This window comes from Asterias amurensis, chromosome 15, assembly GCF_032118995.1.
Source record: "Asterias amurensis chromosome 15, ASM3211899v1".
Lineage (NCBI taxonomy): Eukaryota > Metazoa > Echinodermata > Asteroidea > Forcipulatida > Asteriidae > Asterias > Asterias amurensis.
This window is the reverse complement of record NC_092662.1, coordinates 14,383,848-14,402,952: the sequence shown is the minus strand read 5'-3', so window position 1 is coordinate 14,402,952 and position 19,105 is coordinate 14,383,848. Positions and strand designations below refer to the sequence as shown.

Here is a 19,105-nt window from a genome sequence, read left to right as displayed (position 1 = left end):
CGGATTTTGTTTTTACCACGTGAGGGCGCCATTTAAAATGTAAATGGTTCAGAAATTTTAAGTAGAATCTAAAAAAAAAATCTAAAGCTTGCCCTTTTGTCACAAAAGACCTTATTATGAAAGTTTATGTTATTACCAAGTCAGAAACTATTCAATAATATGATTAATGACCACCACCCTAAAAATTCCTGGAAGAATTGGCATTCGTTACAGATGAATAGACCTTTTTAATGTTATTTTTTACCACTTTTTAAAAATATTTTAAAGGCAGTGGACACTTGGTAATTACTCAAAATAATTATTAGCATAAAAACTTACTTGGTAACGAGTAATGGAGAGCTGTTGATAGTATAAAACATTGTGAGAAACGGCTCCCTCTGAAGTAAATGTAGTTTTCAAGAAAGAAGTAATTTTCCACGAACTTGATTTCGAGACCTCAGAATTAGATTTTGAGGTCTCGAAATCAACCATCTAAAAGCACACAACTGAGAAGACTGGTCTTTGACAATTACCAATGTGTCCAGTGTCTTTAAACAAGTTTGGGGTCACCACGAAAATCGCAGGTATCTAAAATAATTGTGTTACACAAAGACAATAACTCAACATTAAAATCAAGGTACTTCTCCATCGCAAAACTATTGCTCTTTTTTTTATAACAAAATAACGCTCAATAATATGAAACATAAATCATGTACCGGCGTGGCAGGAGATTCATGTCCCCCGGAGATTCTGTGTGTCCCCCCCCCCGATATATTGCAAACTGTGTACAGACTACCTCTGAGAGCACCCTGCTTTTTAATCATCCTCCTACAGCCCATGTTTATTTCCCATAATATGGGGGAACAAATCTCCAGCGGACGGAACTCCGAGGGACACCGGGTATGTTAACAACTGCGAAAAAATAAAATTACAGAAATTAAACATAAAATAAGTAGAAAAATAAAGTGGTGCCATTTGCATAAACAAAATGTAGGCCTACACTGATCAGCCAATTCACCTGACATCATCATCTCAATAATATAGCAGTTGTGCCATTTTGTGCATTTTAGCAATGCTGCATAAACAGGTTTCAAATACTTTACAGCACGAATTAGACTACCAAAATAGCGAGCACATGCAGCATAAAGTAACTGAGTGTGGTGTGTGGGGGGGGGGGGGGGCATAGGTGCAAGGGGATAATATCCATGTTAGTTTTTAAAGCCGAGAATTGACCATTAGTCCACATTTTGAACCAATCAAGTAAAAGTTATATTAACCGTAATAAAAAAAAAAACTGAATAAACAATTAGTCCATTATGATCGATTTATGACTGAAACTAATGGTTCATGAAAGGATTAAAGCAAAACTATCAGCACTTCTTAAAGCAGGTTTATTTCAATGTTGTTGACATTATTTATTTCAATGTAACACTTTTCCTGTAACATAAACTCAGGTTTTCTTGTCGAGCAACAATTTTTTCAACTGGGCGTTTCTAAGATTTCAGGCAACGGCACTGCATCCCGGTGTAAGTTTTCATAGGTAGCTTTCGGAAAGTTTCAGTTTCGGCTAAACAACCAGCAAATCCATTGTAAGAAACCTAGGAGAGTCGACCAGAGACCCTGCCGATCTTTGATGACCCGACGTATATCAGGGTCAGAGTTCATGAAAAGGTCAACGATGTTGGCTTTGAGGTCAATCGGCCAATGTTTTGGTTTCCCCTCGTCGAGGTTCAACATGCAAACTTCACGAATCTGAAAGAAGAGCAAAATTACATGAAAGTAAAACTAGGAAACCTTGTATTTTATATTTTATACAGTCCAGAGAACTTTGGAATAAAAATAATAAAAATAATAAAAAATTACAGTAACCTTTGTCTGATCAAATGTAATTAAAGCACTTGGATTATCAACATGATGGTTCCGATGGCAAAATCAACATAATAGAGCTGTTAGAGAACACAACAAACAATGAGGTCATGTGTAACACTTACAAAATTTGTCAGGCTAAACTCTGTGTTGTACTTGTCCGCTGACAGGAGGGCGATTTTCTTGGCTGACTGAAGAGGTATCTCAACCTAAAACAGAGAGTAAAACAGAAGGCGTTACTATATTGAAAATTGGAGGTCGGGTTGGCATAGTGGTATTTTTCCTCGCCTTCCAACTCTAGGGAACAAGTTTGAATCCAGCCACGGCACTACATGGATTCGGTTTTCAGTCCCTATCCGACTGCAAGGGTTTTCCTCCAACATCATAAAGCCCTTTCCCCTTTCACACTACTCGTTTCCCCAGGGGGCAACCCTGTGCAGCTGTGGAATAGGGATCAGGTGGGGGACAGGGTGAATTAAAGTGCGCCGGGGTAACCGTGGGTTGATCAAAATCCATGCAGGGGCCTTCCTGAGGCTGTATTTAACAGGGATAAGGGGGATACTGTGTGAAAGGGGCTAATAACTGAAACTTCCTTCCTTGTCTTCCCTCCATTGAGTTCTTGGCTAGTACAGTGTTCAAGTTTGCTTTTCTGCGAGTCCCTTGCTTCACAACCAGAATATAATGAATTGAAAAAGATGGGAGAGATACATAGTCACTGGCTGACAGATGAGCAGAATGGGGTACGTAGCTCCTCCTCTAACTCTACGTGTCTTGGTTTGTAGCTTTCCGCCGAACGTAGTAAACGTAGTAAACTAGACGTATAAACTCACCTCTCTGGAGTATGCTTCCATGTTCTCTTGTCTTCTCTGACCACAAACTGAATGAATCAGTCTATGAAGATCTTTCAGACAGTCCTCATACGATGGCATGGATGAATAATCCTCCTAGAAATATATTGCAGCCAGGTGTAAAACTAGTATTATTATTACTATAACGTGCGCTTAGAAACAACCGTGTTAAGCGCCTAATAAATATTGTGTACTATTATTATCATATATGTCTATTACTATTTCGGATCACTGTAGCTCGAAAGCCTTAGGAAACCTGTAAACAAGTGTGCTTGTAAACCTGAAACACCAGGGCTAACAACCCCTACTCTTCCATGATAAGTGTTCAATTTCATGGCTGGCAGAATTCTGCGCTTATGACCCACAGAATTATGTGCTGTACTTGTTGTCGTAAGCAGAGATTTATGTGGTAAGCAGAGCAATAACATTGGACGTTGCTCCCAGGAGTTTTGTGAAAAAATTGATTTAATGGCAGTATGATAACATATGTTAAATTTAACATCTATTATATCGTTACGGTACCCGCTGCCAAAACATAGAATTCAAACTGCCTCTAGCTGCCGGGCAACCTCGGTAGTCTAGTTGGTAAGACACTGCTCTAGAATTGCAAGGGTCGTGGGTTCGAATCCCACCCGAGTAACATGCCTGTGATATTTTTTCACAGGACTCAGGAAGTACTGAGTATACAGTGCTAACACACATCGGTGTATGGGTAAAAACCAAAATTAATGGCAGTATTGATAAATGAAAAACAGAAAAACAAAGACTTACAAGTAGTTCTTTGAACAACGACTTCGCTCTTGTAGCTTCCTGGGCAAGTCTGTGGAGAAAAGACAAACTGATGACATTCAGATTTTATAAAAGTTAATTTGGGGTGCCTGGCAATGGGAGACTTTTGGGACGCTAGGAAGCAGCAGACTTACCAGGTAAATTTGCATTGCTTGCGAAGTTCTGAGCTTGCACACATTACTGAGATCAATGGATTTTGAATGGCCCTTATAAGTCAAATAATCTTTCATTTACAGAAAAGTGGTCTATTAATTCAGATGTTTGAAAAGATTTTGATTGGGTCATATGACTAGTCCTTTGATCACAAGTGGGGTGTCATGGCTGAGCAGTTTAGGGCAGTTGGACTCAAGTTATGCAATTAAGTTTCTGTCAATCGTAACACTTGTGTCCTTAAAAGCAGTGGACACTATTGGTATTTGTCAAAGACAAGCCTTCACAGTTGGTGTATCTCAACATATGCATAAAATAACAAACCTGTGAAGATTTGAGCTCAATCGGTCATCGAACTTGCGAGATAATAATGAAAGAAAAAACACCCTTGTCACACGAAGCTGTGTGCGTTTAGATGGTTGATTTCCAGACCTCAAGTCAAAATCTGAAGTCTCAACATCAAATTTGTTGAAAATTACTTCATTCTCGAAAACTATGGCACTTCAGAGGGAGCCGTTTCTCACAATGTTTTATACCCTCAATCTCTCCCCATTACTCGTTACCAAGTAAGGTTTTATGCTAATAGTTATTTTGAGTAATTACCAATAGTGTCCACTGCCTTTAAGCAAGGAACTTTATATTTGCGTCTCACCAACCAGGAGAACAAATGGGTACCGACGTGAGCTGGGGAGTGACCTGCGATGGACTGGCATCTGTCCAGTGAGAATAGAACTATTCTCAATCGTTTAATGCCAATGAAACCGGGTATAAACACCAGCCTGATGAGCAGTATTGTCTCGAGACTTGTCTTTACTATTTTTTTGTTTTCATCAAACAATTTACAACTAGCTCTTTTCGGAGCCAACACCTCTCCCAAATGAAATTTACACATGGTTGCACTCAGAAACAACAAGTTTGCTAGTTACAATTACTTCCTACTTTATTTCACACCATACAATGCTTCAAACATCACAGAAAAGTTTTGCCGAAGAAGCTTTCAAATCTAGAACTTTTGAACATCCATGGTAGACAATACCTGTGGTCAAGATCTGTATCATTCACTGGTAAGGGTAGGTGGGTGCCGTCAGTGTTATCTCTCATAGTTTGAGCTAATCCATTCACCTGGTAAAGTGAAGAAAAAAACCCAAAGAATATAAAATATAGATATAGCAAACAAAAAACATGTCCCTAAAGAGCTGATGGTCGGTATACTATTCTTTCAAACACAAATTTCAACTGGCTCTTTTTAGAACCACAACTTCTTCGTGGAAGATTTTCCTACATCACCCAAAACAATTTGAATGGGCAAACGACACCATGCCACCAATCGATGATGAAGTAGTGGAAAACGCACAGGCTGGGCCATCGATGTGAATTCCGTTAAACTAGAGGACAGGTAGCACCCAATTATAAATATATTGTGTCTGTCTATTCCAATTGCCATGCACTCCTACAACAAATGATGCAAGGTCTATAACTTTTGTTATAATGTTTGTTTTGTAAATGCAAGTCCCTACAAGCTACCTGATCTATTTTGGGCCTTGCCTCGCTGCGCTTTTATGCTAGCTTACTCTTTTTCTGTCTTTTATATAAAAATATGCATTACAATGTAGTTTTGTAGTTTGTGGAAATGTGTTTGTGGAAATAAAATTGAATTGAATTGAATGTGTTTACCTCTTTTTGACATTTCTCTTTCAACAGCTGGTTGTTTTTCTTCCTCAAGTCCTGCTCAGCTTCAGCTAAACCTGCCTAGAAATGATACCAAAGCGATGTTACTGAGGTTTCAAAGGGAAATGCAAGTTAGAGCAACAAACACTAAAGCCTGGTTCATACTTCCTGTGATTGCGAAGCGAATTTTGACGTCAAAGGGCTGTTTTCGCTGTGAATGTTTGGTAGGAATTTGAGCACATCTCTACTCTTCCGAGAAATGGTCTTTGCAAAATGGTGATATCAAAATTTGTATTGCATTTGCATGAATTATGAATAGGGCTTTAACCACTTCATATCAGGTGATGAGGTTTTTTTACCGCAAAATTGTTCTTGACTGACTTATGGCAGACGTTTTTATAACGATCGAAACAACTTTGGATTTTCCTAAAACTAAGCAGAGCCATGAAAATGGGCCCTGATCCCACTAGCTAGTCACTTTAAAAGTTCTAAGCAAACTTTGCCTCCATGAATGATCTTAAAATCTGTACCTTCATTAAAGCCATCTGGGCTTTGTACGACGGCTCCTCTGCAGCAACCCTTGCTTCTTTGGTAAACACGCCAACTGCCCTCTCATTTGCATCAAGGGTTAACCGTGTCAAGGTCTTGGGGGTCCGGGCCTCTTGATGGTTGTTATGCATTACGCTTGTGAACTCCTCTGCAGAAAAATACCATAACCTGTGAATTCATTATCGTCCACAGTGACTCTTTGCACAACGACAACATGAACCATGGGCCCTATTTCATAGCGCTGCTTAAAGGCAGGGGACACTATTGGTAATTACTCAAAATGATTATTAGTATAAAACCTTACTTGGTAACGAGTTATAGGGAGAGGTTGAGAGTATAAAACACTGTGAGAAACAGCTCCCTCTGAAGTGATGTAGTTTTCGAGAAAGAAGTAGTTTTCCACGAATTTGATTTCGAGACGTCAGGTTTAGAATTTGAGTTCTCAAAATCAAGCATTTGAAAGCACACAACTTTGTGTGACAAGGGTGTTTTTTCTTTCATTATTATCTCGCAACTTTGACAACCAATTGAGCTGAAATGCTCACAGGTTTGTTATATTATGCATATGTTGAGATACACCAAGTGAGAAGGCGTGTCCATGCCTTTAACAGCAAAAATGAGCTATAAGCACAAAAGAACACGGTTAAATTTCAGATGTACAATCTGCAATTTTGATATTCATATGGTCAAGTAAACCCAAGAAACTGTCATGACTGTCAGCTCAAACCATAATAAGCTTACCAAGAGCTTTTTGAATTGCTTGTTCCAGGACGGTGTCAAGAAGCTGGGAGTTTCTTAGCAAGAAGGAGTCACAAATATTGTCCAGAGATGTCTGCAGATACAGAGAAAAACATTAATAATGATAAAAATATCGGTTTCTTCTGTGGTTATGATAATAATAATTTGGGGGGGCTATTCGTCCGTACTCGCAGCTAAGAGCTGAATTGCGAAGGACGCGACTACAACGTGTTCAAGAAGCATGCAAGGGCGCATTCAGCTGCCAGCCACATCAACCCACTATGACCACGGAGCACAGCCAAGATCGAAAGTGTTTGATTTTTTCCTGAGGGAGGAAAACCGGATAGTCTGGAAAACCCTTGTGGCACAGCAGAGAACCAACGCACAACTCAACTCACATATGGCCCCGACCGGGAATCGAACCGGGGTCACCTTGGTGAGAGGCGAGCGCTGTACGCACAAGCCAACTGTGCCACCAGACCGTGCCAATCGTGGTTCATTAATCACTTAGAACACTATGACGCTCCATCACCCCTGGTCACTGGGCCAATATACCTCAAACTATCTCAGCTCCCTTGTTTCGAGTCACAGCCTGTGCAGCCAGTAGCGCACTAAGGTATATCAATCAAAAGAACCCTCTCTGCCCTCACAGCTAGGTACCCATTTACCCCTGGGTGAAGAGAAGCAATACCAGTTAAGTGTTTTGCTCAGACCAGGATTCGAACCAACACTTTGATGCCTTAGCAAATAGAACTTGAGTCTGATGTTGAAAAGCAGTAGTCGCAACTCGACTTATGATTTAAAAGTAGCGTCTACGACACTAGTCGCACTATTCGCTAGTCTTTACTCACCTTCAACTGGTCAAGGAACTTTACAAAAGGTAGACTTCTCCTCAGTCTGTTGAGTGTTTGTGAATAGCTGTCAATGCAGGCTGACTTGACTTGTTTGTAGTTGTCTCGTAGCTCAGATGTTCTCATCGGCAACGATAGCTCACCCAGACGACTCTCTCCTTCAAGCTGATACAAGATAAAAAGCAACATTTGGCCTTGATGTCAAATAGTCGATCTACAGTACAACATCTTCTTTTCAAATCGAAGACTTAAAGGATCTCAAACTCCACTTAATATACATGGAAGAAAGCTTCTGTTTTAAGTACTGTGTATACATAGTGTTTAAAAACACATCAGTACAGGGGTAAAAAAAAAAAAAAACTATATTCTTTATCCCCGATGCAAAAAATTACAATTATTAACTCGAAGCAGATAAAAAGTTACCTTTTTTTTATTATTCACAACCAAATTACTTTGAAGTGAAATGATTCTCACAATGCTTTATATCGAAAAATGCTTATAAGTATATTTTTATAGTCGATGTGACCTCTGACGTCACTCGAAAACAATAACGAGATTCGCGCGCATACCGCTGGGCAAAACCTTTGTGTTTTGGCAGCCAGCTACTGTAGAAAGTGTATGCAATCTTACCATGACTATGCGTCTTTTTGCCCACCGAAACATGACGTGTAGTGTTTTGTCAACAGAGGGCGGTTTGAATGTAAACATAGATCACATCGTCTATAGCCATTAGATTTAAGTATGATTATCAAACGTATACCTCCCTTCACAAGGAAGGTATTGATGTGGTCATTAAGTTCCACACCCATGTATTAAGGGCACTGTTTACCTATGTTTGTTGCTGAATAAAAGAAATGGCAAAAAAGAAATCCATAGGTGCCCTTGTTTGGATTTGAACCAAAGACCATCCACATTCAAAAGTACAGTGCTGCTGTTGGAAGATCCCAACATTGAATTTTGAAAAAATTCTGCAAAGGTGGAGCGTCTTAAGCAATCATTTTCGTTCGATAAAACATTTGAAGTGCAAGTTTTAATAAGTTTTGATATGTGTGATAATTTTTCATGACAAATTGTGATCACCTCAACTCTGTGTTGGATCTCGCTGCATCGGAGCTTGATTTTCTTCTCGTTCATCTCAACAGCTCGAAGATATTTCTCCCGAATCTGGCTCTTCAAGTCTGGAGACGCTTTGTCAACAACATCCCCCAATCTAAAAACAGATTTTAGAGAGAAACTTTTTATGAGAGACTGCTTTATAAAACACAAGGCCGGATAGCCACTTCAAGGTGAGGGCTACCCTTAAAGGCAGTGGACACTATTGGTAATTGTCAAAGACTAGCCTTCACAGTTGGTGTATCTCAACATATGCATAAAATAACTAACCTGTGAAAATTTGAGCTCAATCGGTCGTCAAAGTTGCGAGATAATAATGAAAGAAAAAACACCCTTGTCACACAAAGTTGTGTGCGTTCAGATGGTTGATTTCGAGACCTCAAGTTCTAAATCTGAGGTCTCGAAATCAAATTCGTGGAAAATTACTTCTTTCTCGAAAACTATGGCACTTCAGAGGGAGCTGTTTCTCACAATGTTTTATACCATCAACCTCTCCCCATTACTCGTCACCAAGAAAGGTTTTATGCTAATAATTATTTTGAGCAATTACCAATAGTGTCCACTGCCTTTAACTTAATTGGGCTGTTGACCCAGTCACAGCCACTTGCTAAGGGGCATGTAGCAGCCTACTCCAAAACTTGATTTAACTGATGATATAAACCTTTGTGACACCATATAATAATAGTTGATTTGTATGTAGCCAATGGGTGTATCAAAGCACGTCTGACAATATTACCCCTGGGGCCGATTTTACAAAGCGATAAAATTCATTGCAAGACAAATTTTCAGTATCACCATAGTGATTTGTATTGTGACATCACACTCAACTAAGCAACTACGATTGATTTGCAGTTACGATCAATCTTAGCTCTTTGTGAAGTTGGCCCCTGGGGTGGATTTCACAGAGGTAGTCTTAACTTAGGACTAGTCCTAGGCAATGCTTAAGATATAGGACTGGTCCTAAGTTAGGACCAGTAACTCATCCTAACTTAGGACTGGTCCTATCTCTTAGCATTGCCTAGGACTAGTCCCAAGTTAGGACTACCTTTGTGAAATCCACCCGAGGTCACTGGGCCGTATATTCCATTCCTTAAACCATCTCAGCTCCCTGGGAAGTATGCAGCCAGTGCTCCAAGCTAATCATTCAAATAATCCATCTGTGCCCTCATGGGTACCCATTTTACCCCTGGTGCATGGAGAGCAGCTTATGAGTAAGTGTCTTGCTCAAGGTCATAAGTGTTCTGACCGGGATTCAAACCCACATCCCGATGGCTCAACCACCAGGACTCAAGTCTGATGTTCTTATCCACTCGGCCACGACACGATGAAGAATGCTACACAACTCACCCAAACAACACCTGCTGTAGGAGTTTGTCACTTTTGCCGACAGAAGTGTTGTGCCAGTTCTGTATTGAAATAAATTAGAGGATAAAATACGACCATCTGATACCCAAATGTAAAAGTACTAAAGATTAAGAACCTCAAATTCTGGTTCACCCAACATGGGCCATCTCATTGCTAAAATATAAGACCACCTAATATGTAAGTACTTAAGATCAAGCACCTCAAATTCTTGTTCATCCACAGGACCCATGTCATACTGCTGATGTAAGACCATCATCTCTGTCTCATAAAATCTTAGACAATCTCCAACAGCAGACTGCTCCATACTTTGGATGAAGGCCAACCAGCGACTTGGAATCTACAAGGGGGGGGTGGAGGAGGTAACAGAGAGTGAAAAGATGATAGTGGTAGTATACAGGGCGGGACGGCCACTTTAAGGTGATCGAGGGCTACACCTAACCGATTTGGGCTATTGGCCCTAATCAACTGGCACCAGGGGCATGTTGCCACCTACAGTTGACAGTCTGTAAGGATGTCAGTAGGGTATCATCCACTACGAGCCTGGCTGGTAGAGTAGAATGCACTACCTTTATTGTAAATTAACTATATTTACATAGGGAATAAACAGTCGAACGATTCCAAACACCAAAGGTGTACTTTTTCCGCAATGGTCTTTCTACAATATTAGTTCAGATCTTTGGGTTAATAGCGAACAGACAATCAGAAGATTTGACACTGCTGTCAATGATTACTTTAACTTTTTGTTTAACCTACCTGGGACAGAGACCCCTCGTTGGCTGCCGTTACTAAGACATCGATAAGCGCGACCAACTGGGCACCTGTGATTGGTCGCCCTAGATGACAATAATGATACGAATATTAGTTCGGCAGGACTTGAAAATTTACACGGTGGGAGTATAATCAGGTGGTTTGCAGTAAATCTTTTTTGAGTGGAGTTGGTTCTGAAAAGAATGTCGACAACTCAACGTTTCGATCAGTATGCTCTGAACGTCTTCAGGAGGAGAAGATGATCAGAGCATACTTATTGAAACTTTGAGTTGACAACCACTACTCAAAAAAGATTTACACATAGCACTATCGCACCTCACCTGAATAGTAGGCTGACGATTAAGTTACAACTATATCGGTATGAAAAGTTTGATCATAACAAAAATCACAAGCACTGTTTCAATTGCACAATAAAACAATTAAAAAGGAGTTTCTTAAAATCGGTCTCATAAGACTCCATTCCACCATGTCTTTAAAAAAGAAAATTAGATGAGAGATCACCCACAAAAATCATAAGCACTGTTTCAACTGCATAATAAAATAATTAAAAAGGAGTTTCTTAAAATGGGTCTCAAAAGACTCCATTCCAACATGCTTAAAAAAGAAAATTAGATGAGAGATCACCCACAGAAGGCCAGACCACCACTTCAAGGTGAGGATTACACTTATCCAATTTTAAGCTATCGAACCAAATCAAACTTCCAGTAAGGGTAAGTTGCCACCTACTCCTAGGGCTGAAACAGGGTTAACCCCTTCACAGTCTGTAAGGATGTGGGCATGGTCATCATCCACTAGGAGCCACCTACTCCTGGGGCTGAAACAGGGTTACCCCCTTCACAGTCTGTAAGGATGTACGCATGGGTATCATCCACTAGGAGCCACATACTCCTGGGGCTGAAACAGGGTTAACCCCTTCATAGTCAGTAAGGATGTAGGCATGGGTATCATCCACTAGGAGCCACATACTCCTGGGGCTGAACAGGGTTACCACCTCCACAGTCCGAAAGGATGTTAGCATGAGTATCATTCAGAACAACTTAAAAAAATGCGTGTACCATTTTTCTCTTTAGGGATAATTCCTTGCCGGAGGGTGTGTATAAGACGATTTCTCTCAACTTTGTATTCTGCTGTGAGGTCCTCTTCACGTGCCTACAAAATAACAAAAAGACAAACCACCTTGTATTTTTGAAGACATACAAAAGTTTTGCAGAGAGAGAGAGAGCGTAGAATGTGTTAAAAAGCAGCCATATAAAATTCCAATCATTAAAGGTGAATTATACCTTTGGTTTTCGGAACTATTTTTTACATTTTTAAACAACATAAATGTATATATTTGGTTTGCGGTAACACCATGTGTGTATCTACTTGCCAGGTAGAGTTTGTTCTTAGAGAACTGTCAAACGAAATATTTATTGATACCTCACCATGCAATTCCTCAAATCCTATACACATAAATGTAGATAACTAAACAAGTTAATAACTACCTACCAGTGATAAATCCTGTAAGATTTCTTTCTTTGTGGCTGGGAAGAAAAGGGTGTGGCACTCAACCTCTGGGAAGATATCCATCAAGCTGATACGATGATTCTCGTTCTCCCAGGCCGATGATTTCATCATCTCATGGAGCCATTCTGATGGCGTCGGCTCGTCGTTTCCGGTGATCTGAACAAAATCCTGAACTACCTACGACAATTAACACATTTTTATTCCCATTAGGGCGCTTTCAACTGCAAATTTTCTCGCATCACAATGACAGTTTATAACCTATTCCAAATAGATTAAGAGTGACTCTAAGATGACCCAAATTAATTTTGGTTCAGACAGGTGAACTTTACGTCAGGTTTGGCTCATGAAAAGATCGATGTCTGATACCAAGGCTCTCCGAGACCAGTAATTTTTGTGTTAGACCAAGTAAACTCAAGACCAAACAAGTCTAGATGTATTGCGTTTTTCAAATGATTAATGAACTTACTGTGCATTGTTTTTAAAACAGAAACTTTTTGAGACTAACATGCCAAATTTTGCCCTAAAACTGAACTTTTAAACTTACCCATAACAGTGGCGGAAAGCTCAGCAGGTCATGATTGAAGTCTTGTGCCCATTTAGCTCTGGAAAGTTGTGACTTCAGAGCAAACAGCTGAAAAATAACCAAGAAATCATCAAGCGTAAGAACAATGTATTTGAACAAAACAAATTAAACTTTCAATATTTATTTAATGTCAGACTCATTTGAGGCTTTATTTATTGAGAGCAGGATAGATTACTTAGACAACGTGGGTGATTTATTAAGAACGAGTTTTATACATGATTCTTGTATGAGAAAAATATTCTTCATAAACTGTACCACTTTTAAATTTCCACAAAAAATATGAATTTTTTTGCTAAAGCCCAATCGTATTACATCAGCTTACACATTCATTTTCATACTTTCAAACTTGCTAAGCACAATAAAATCTTGCTTGACAAAAACTGTTTACCAGCCACAGGTCCTCAAGTTTACAAAGTTGAAACTGGTGCCCCCGTCTTTTTTTTACTTCGCAAAGATATCTGTTAAGCAGTATTTTCTGCTTAACAATAATAATATAATATCAAAGTCTTATATAGCGCACGTATCTACCAAACAAGGTACTCAAGGCGCTGAGTATATACAAACTTTCAGAAAGATAGGTTATTGCAGTGATGAATTCTGAGACCCAATTATTTAGCACCTTATAAGGGTTAACAAGGTGCTACGGCGCATTAAGCAGCCACAACCAGGACCCTGGGGCGAACCCCTTCTCTTTTCGATAAGTGCACTGGGTTCTTTTACATGCATTACACAACACATGGGACCAAAGGTTTTTCGTCCCATCCGAAGGACACAGCAATGGTTAAGTGTCTTGCTCAAGGACACAGTGTCACGGCTGGGGATTCGAACCCACACTCTGCTGATCAGAAACACCAGAGTTTGAATTCGGTGCTCTTAACCGCTCAGCCACGACACTTCCACAAAACAGCTTTGTAAAGTTTGACCCAGGCCTGTGAGAATGTTTTGCAAACCTGTGTTCTTCTTGAGAGCAGCTCAAGGTAGTCCAAGTCCGCTTGATCGATCACTTTGACCGAGTTATAGATGAGAAAGGAGCTCAGAAGGGAAGCAACTGCGAAGACCTTAGCGTCGTAAATTTCCGACACATTGTTGGCTGCAAAGCCTGACAAGTCAAAAGTGGGAAAATACTGTAAAAAAAGACCAGGGGTGGATTTCACAAAGAGTTCAGACTAGTCTAATCTTGAGTTAAGACAAGGTACTTGTCTTAACTTAGGACTAGCCTTAAGATTTTAATATCTCCTAGCCGAATTTTTTGTGAAATCAACCCGAGAGCTATGGAGTAATGGAGAGCTGTAAAGTATAAAACATTGTGAGAAACCTCTAAAGTAACATAGTTTATGAGAAAGAGGTAATTTCTCACTCAAATATTAAAAGACTGTTTGTACTTTTAATTGGCATCTGAAAGCACACAAGTATGTGCAACAAGGTTTTTTTCCTTTCATTATAGTCCCCTATTCTCTTACTTCTATGACCAGTTAAGCCAAAACTTTCACAGATTTGATATTTTTTTAAAGACAAATAAGGTGAGAACCTTGCATTAACTAACCTTCTGTATCAAGAAAAATAACTGAGACCTCTTGACCCGATGCTAGCTTCATTGTTGTTGGCTGAAGAAAAGATAAACGTTACAAGGAATAAACCAAACAAAGTCTTGTTTCCTGTTTGTGATCCAAGTGTTCATTCAGAATTTCGAGACCTCAGATTTAGAACTTGAGGTCTCGAAATCAACTATCTAAATACACACAACTTTGTGTGACAAGGGCGTTTTCTTCTTTCATTATTATGTGGCAACTTTGATGTCCGAGCTGAATTTTTCACAGGCTAGTTATTTTATGCATATGTTGAGATATACCAAATGTGAAGGCTAGTCTTTGACAATTACCAATAGTGACTACTGCCTATAAAGCCACTGGAAACTTAATAATAAAAACATAACTCACCCTGCCCCACATCCAGATTCCCATAGTCTGGGGGCGTAAGCTCGGTCCGACAGTGAATCCGTAGCTGCCCTGTTGGCCCATGAGTTGATTCAGAAGAAAAGACTTTCCCGAGTGGTATTTCCCGACTACTGCAACCACAGCTACCGGGTTGGTCAACCTCAACAATGTCTTCAGTGAGTAATTACAAAACAATTGAGAAATTAGTAAAAACAGCAAATCTTCAATATCTAGTTTTATTGTTTAAGAGTGTGGGTTCGAATCCCATTCGTTCTGCTTGTACTGACAAAAAAAGACAAAAATTCAACTGGGATGTTTTGGTGTCTACTTTAAAAACGAAAAAAGAAAAAAAAAAGAGAGAATATTTTGAATTTGGTTTCCTTTGCCCACACTTTATCTCTCGTACTGTTGCAAACTTTAATTAATTGCTCCAAGTTTTAGCAGCAAATTTAGAAAAAAAATCTGGGCCACTTACAAGTTTCTGCTTAAATACTGCACTAAACAGCTTTACAAAGCGCAAAGTTTGATCAAAAGCAGTGAGTCATTGACATAAAATAGGCCAAAAAATCTTTTTACTAGTACACTTGAGGCAAAAAAGCTCATTAAAGAAAGAGACCAGAATAATATATCCTTTTTGTCTTTACCAACTCACACCTGTTATCCCCATGTAATTCCTTTTCTAAACAGTGGACGAAATCTTCAGTTGAATCATGAACAAACCAGTAGGGCTGCTGAGTTCCCTGGACAGATTTGTTGCGCATCCATAAAGTTTAATGACACAAGTAATTTAATGTATAGGCCTACACACCCATTCATTAAAAAGAACGTATAGCTTCTGAGTTTTGGTGACCAAATTTTAAAAATGAGCTTTTATATATTTTTCCTAAATTGGTCTTCATACTCAAAGAACAACTTTTTTAAATCAAAATATTACACATGTTCCTAAGTTTATATTTCCTACCTTGACACTCTCTTCCACAAGTTGTATCTTCTTGTGTGAAGGATCAGGTCTAACCAACTGTAGAGGTTGATCAGTCAGAGAAGGCAGTGGTCTTGGAGGGTCGGAACTCCTCGTTTCCTGTCGATGGATGGGAGCAGATGTTGAGTCACAGGGTGCTGGAATTTAAGGAGAATTATTTTAAAGGCAAAGTATACCTTGGTTTTTAGAACCGCTTGATTGTTTTCATCTTATATAAATGTAGATGTTATGTAATATAACATTTTTTTTTTTTTTCAAATGGTGGTCGCTTTTTGAGATAGAAGAAAATGAGGAGCGAATTTGACCATGCAGAAAGAATAATCCCTTATAGGAACACAATCTGGGAAGCATTACTGCAGTAACGCTTTGGGGGGAATGGCTTCTCCTAAACATTTTAGAGTTTCTTCATTGAACTATTGACACTGTACAAACAATACTTGTGTCAAAATAATATTTTTAAAATGAATTTTAACTCAAACTCAAATTTTGGGGTATAAAAAACCGGATGTATTTTTACACGAACCACATTACTTCGATGTGAAGTGTTTCTCTGAAATAATATCGAAAGCTGATATGACTTCTAACCAATAGTTTGTTTTGCCATTAATTTTAAAAGTGATTACGAAACGCAAACCTTCCCTTTAGCCACAACTATCCAGTTTTTACTTCATTATGATCTCTTCTTACCTGTATGCTAAAACAAATTGTTTTGATTTTTTCTTTAGAATTTTGGGCAACACACCAAATTTTGGGGGAATGGCTTCTCCTTTAACATTTTAGAATTTCTTCATTGAACTTTTGACACTGTACAAACAACACTTGTGTCAAATAATGAACCACAAGGGAATTTGACTGGGTATTTTTTAAATGATTTGAAGTTGAACAAAGAAAAATTGACTAGAGCGGGATATGAACCAACAACCTTTTGAAGAGATGAGAAGATGAGGCCAACCATGACTCCGCTACTAAGACACAATCAAGAGAAGACAAACGCAGCGGGGAAATCGACACAAGTCATGGTCATTCAGTTTTACCGACTGAAAGAGCTGATGGAAAACTTTCCCGCCACCACTTTTCACTCATTTTCACCAAAAAGGAATAGTTCATTTGAGCAAATTATGAATAAATACTATTTTATTACTAAGGAAAGAAACTGGTGGCAGGATACCAAACATTTTCCAAACTGACTGGAGAGTGGCAGTCGAGAAAAATAGGGGAAACAGTCTTTGGTCACTTGTGACACGGAGTGACATGACAGACATGACAGTAAGCTTGATAATGCACTGACCATGATGACACTCTGTCTGACTTTGACATGTGATTGTGACGTGACACAGGTTGACACTATAGAGTATTAGGCCTACGTACAACCAACACTATACAGCATCAACCAGTATACTTACACAATACCAACCATGCCAACAGGATACAAACCTAAATACACTTAATAGTTCAAGAATAAATGATAAAAATAATACCCTTCTTTTGGATGTTTTGTTTCGTTTTTATATTATTTTATTTTGTTTATATAAAATATAAGTTTTGAAGTTTACCAAAACATGCAATGCAAGAGCATGGCCTGGAATTTCTTTTTTGAACATGTTGAAAGGCAAAGGGCGAGACCATTTTGATTTTGCAAAGGGCACTTCCATTAGAAGATCTTAAAGTCAATGGGAAACTTTTGATTGGCACCAAAGCAAACACCAGGGACAACGTGGCCAGCGTGTAATTCAATGCCTGCAAGAGACTCAATGTCGGCCTTCCCCATTTAAAAATGAAATCCAAAAAAGTTCCAACCTTTGGGATCGGCTTGCGGTGGACTGTCCACCTTTTTGTGACATTGTTGATCTGCCTGGCTCGATACAACTGTTGAAGACACCACGACACCAGCTAAAATTATAGACATATGAACAAACAGTGGCATCAAAGCGGACGACGGCAAAGTTGACTTCATCTTTTACCTTCGCACCGGGTTTTCATCATGCGACTGCAAAAAATACAACACTTTCGATCCTACAAAATGGGGCGCCACCATTGTTGGGCTACGGGTTTGGGGGATTCCCCTCCCCGCAATAGACTGTGCAAGTCTCGCGCGCACCGGAGCGAGAAAACACGACAACTGAAGAACTTTATTTTTTTGTGAATCACATCTTTGCTTTAATTTATTCTTAATGCCGAATCTGAACAACAAAAATACCCATTAGAGCTTGTTTAAATAAGTTTTAGCTTTTTAAACAAATACACAATTATCGGTTACAGTCTATGTATGGACACAAGTAAAACTCTGGGACAAGGATGTTTGTTTGATTTTAAATGTTTTGAAACCCCTTTTGTAAATCTTCGCCCGAATGTGAAACTACTAAAAGCTGGTTTATACGCGGACGCACGATGGTCGCAAGGGCATTAGACAAACCCGTGACGCATTTTAAAGAGGAAGCCGACGCCCAAGCGACCAATGAAAAGGCTTTCCACCCCGCGCGGCCAAAACAAGCGTCTGCGTAAGTTTCTTGATCGGAGATGGGCCCATCTCCGATCACAAAACTTACGCAGACGCTTGTTTTGGCCGCGCGGGGTGGAAAGCCTTTTCATTGATCGCTTAGGCGTCGGCTTCCTCTTTAAACTGCGTCATGCGTTTATCTAACGCCTCTGCAACCATCGTGCGTCCGCGTATAAACCAGCTTCACATTCGGGCGTAGATTTACAAAAGGGATTTCAAAACATTTAAGATCAAACAAACATCCTTGTCCCAGAGTTTTACTTTTGTCTATACATATAGACTTTAACCGATAATTGTGTATTAGTTTAAAAAGCTAAAACTAATTTAAACAAGCTCTTATGGGTATTTTTGTTGTTCAGATTCGGCATTAAGAAAAAATTACAGCAAAGATTTGATTCCTAAAAAAAATTAAGTTCTTCAGTTGTCGTGTTTTCTCGCTCCGGTGCGCGCGAGACTTGCACAGTCTATGGGCGTGGCTCATTAGTCTTCGAGGAGACAATGGAGCAAGGACGGTGAGACAATAATAAGAGCAATCGTTTTGAAGTGCTGGACTTGTATCTATGTGGTATTTTATCATGACCTGATACCCAGAAAGAGTTCCCCAAAAATTATAAAGGTCATCATTCTGTTCACCTTGACACTCCCCATGTAGTAGAACCTTGCAAGTCTCAACAAACCAATTTGAAATTCCTGCTACCAACTTATAAGTTTATGGCACCCCCCCCTTAAAGGCACAGTACACATTTGGTAATTACTCAAAATATATATTAGCATAAAACCTTACTTGGTAACGAGCACCGGAGAGCTGTTGATAGTAATTAGTATAAAAGATTGTGAGAAACGACTCCTTCCTTTTATTCATATATGAAAGCACACTATTTTGTACAACAAGGGTGTTTTTTTTTCTTTCATCATTTTCTTG

At 39.3% G+C, this 19,105-nt stretch overlaps 1 protein-coding gene across 1 annotated transcript; it reads right to left on the bottom strand.

The window, feature by feature from the left end:
* Positions 1 to 207: 207 nt before the first annotated feature.
* Positions 208 to 17,659, bottom strand: LOC139947970 (guanylate-binding protein 2-like). The gene is made up of 21 exons (XM_071945875.1): positions 17,484 to 17,659; positions 15,669 to 15,823; positions 14,711 to 14,878; positions 14,317 to 14,377; positions 13,724 to 13,872; positions 12,735 to 12,821; positions 12,173 to 12,367; positions 11,740 to 11,833; positions 10,670 to 10,749; positions 10,116 to 10,253; positions 9,899 to 9,957; positions 8,519 to 8,648; positions 7,439 to 7,603; positions 6,591 to 6,681; positions 5,831 to 5,997; positions 5,307 to 5,381; positions 4,669 to 4,754; positions 3,465 to 3,513; positions 2,676 to 2,789; positions 1,971 to 2,054; positions 208 to 1,731 (listed from the first exon to the last, which is right to left on the bottom strand). The coding sequence occupies exons 1-21, from the start codon at positions 17,638 to 17,640 to the stop codon at positions 1,537 to 1,539; spliced, it is 2,499 nt and encodes an 832-aa protein (XP_071801976.1). The 5' UTR covers positions 17,641 to 17,659; the 3' UTR covers positions 208 to 1,536.
* Positions 17,660 to 19,105: the final 1,446 nt, after the last annotated feature.

Excerpts from the sequence above, each read along its gene's own strand:
- LOC139947970 (XM_071945875.1), bottom strand. The coding sequence starts at position 17,640 with ATGAAGTCAACTTTGCCGTCGTCCGCTTTGATGCCACTGTTTGTTCAT. Across the intron at positions 9,958-10,115 it reads TGGATGAACAAGAATTTGAG|AACTGGCACAACACTTCTGT; the intron begins GTGCTTGATCTT and ends ATTTCAATACAG. Across the intron at positions 4,755-5,306 it reads AAGAGAAATGTCAAAAAGAG|GTGAATGGATTAGCTCAAAC; the intron begins GTAAACACATTC and ends TCACTTTACCAG.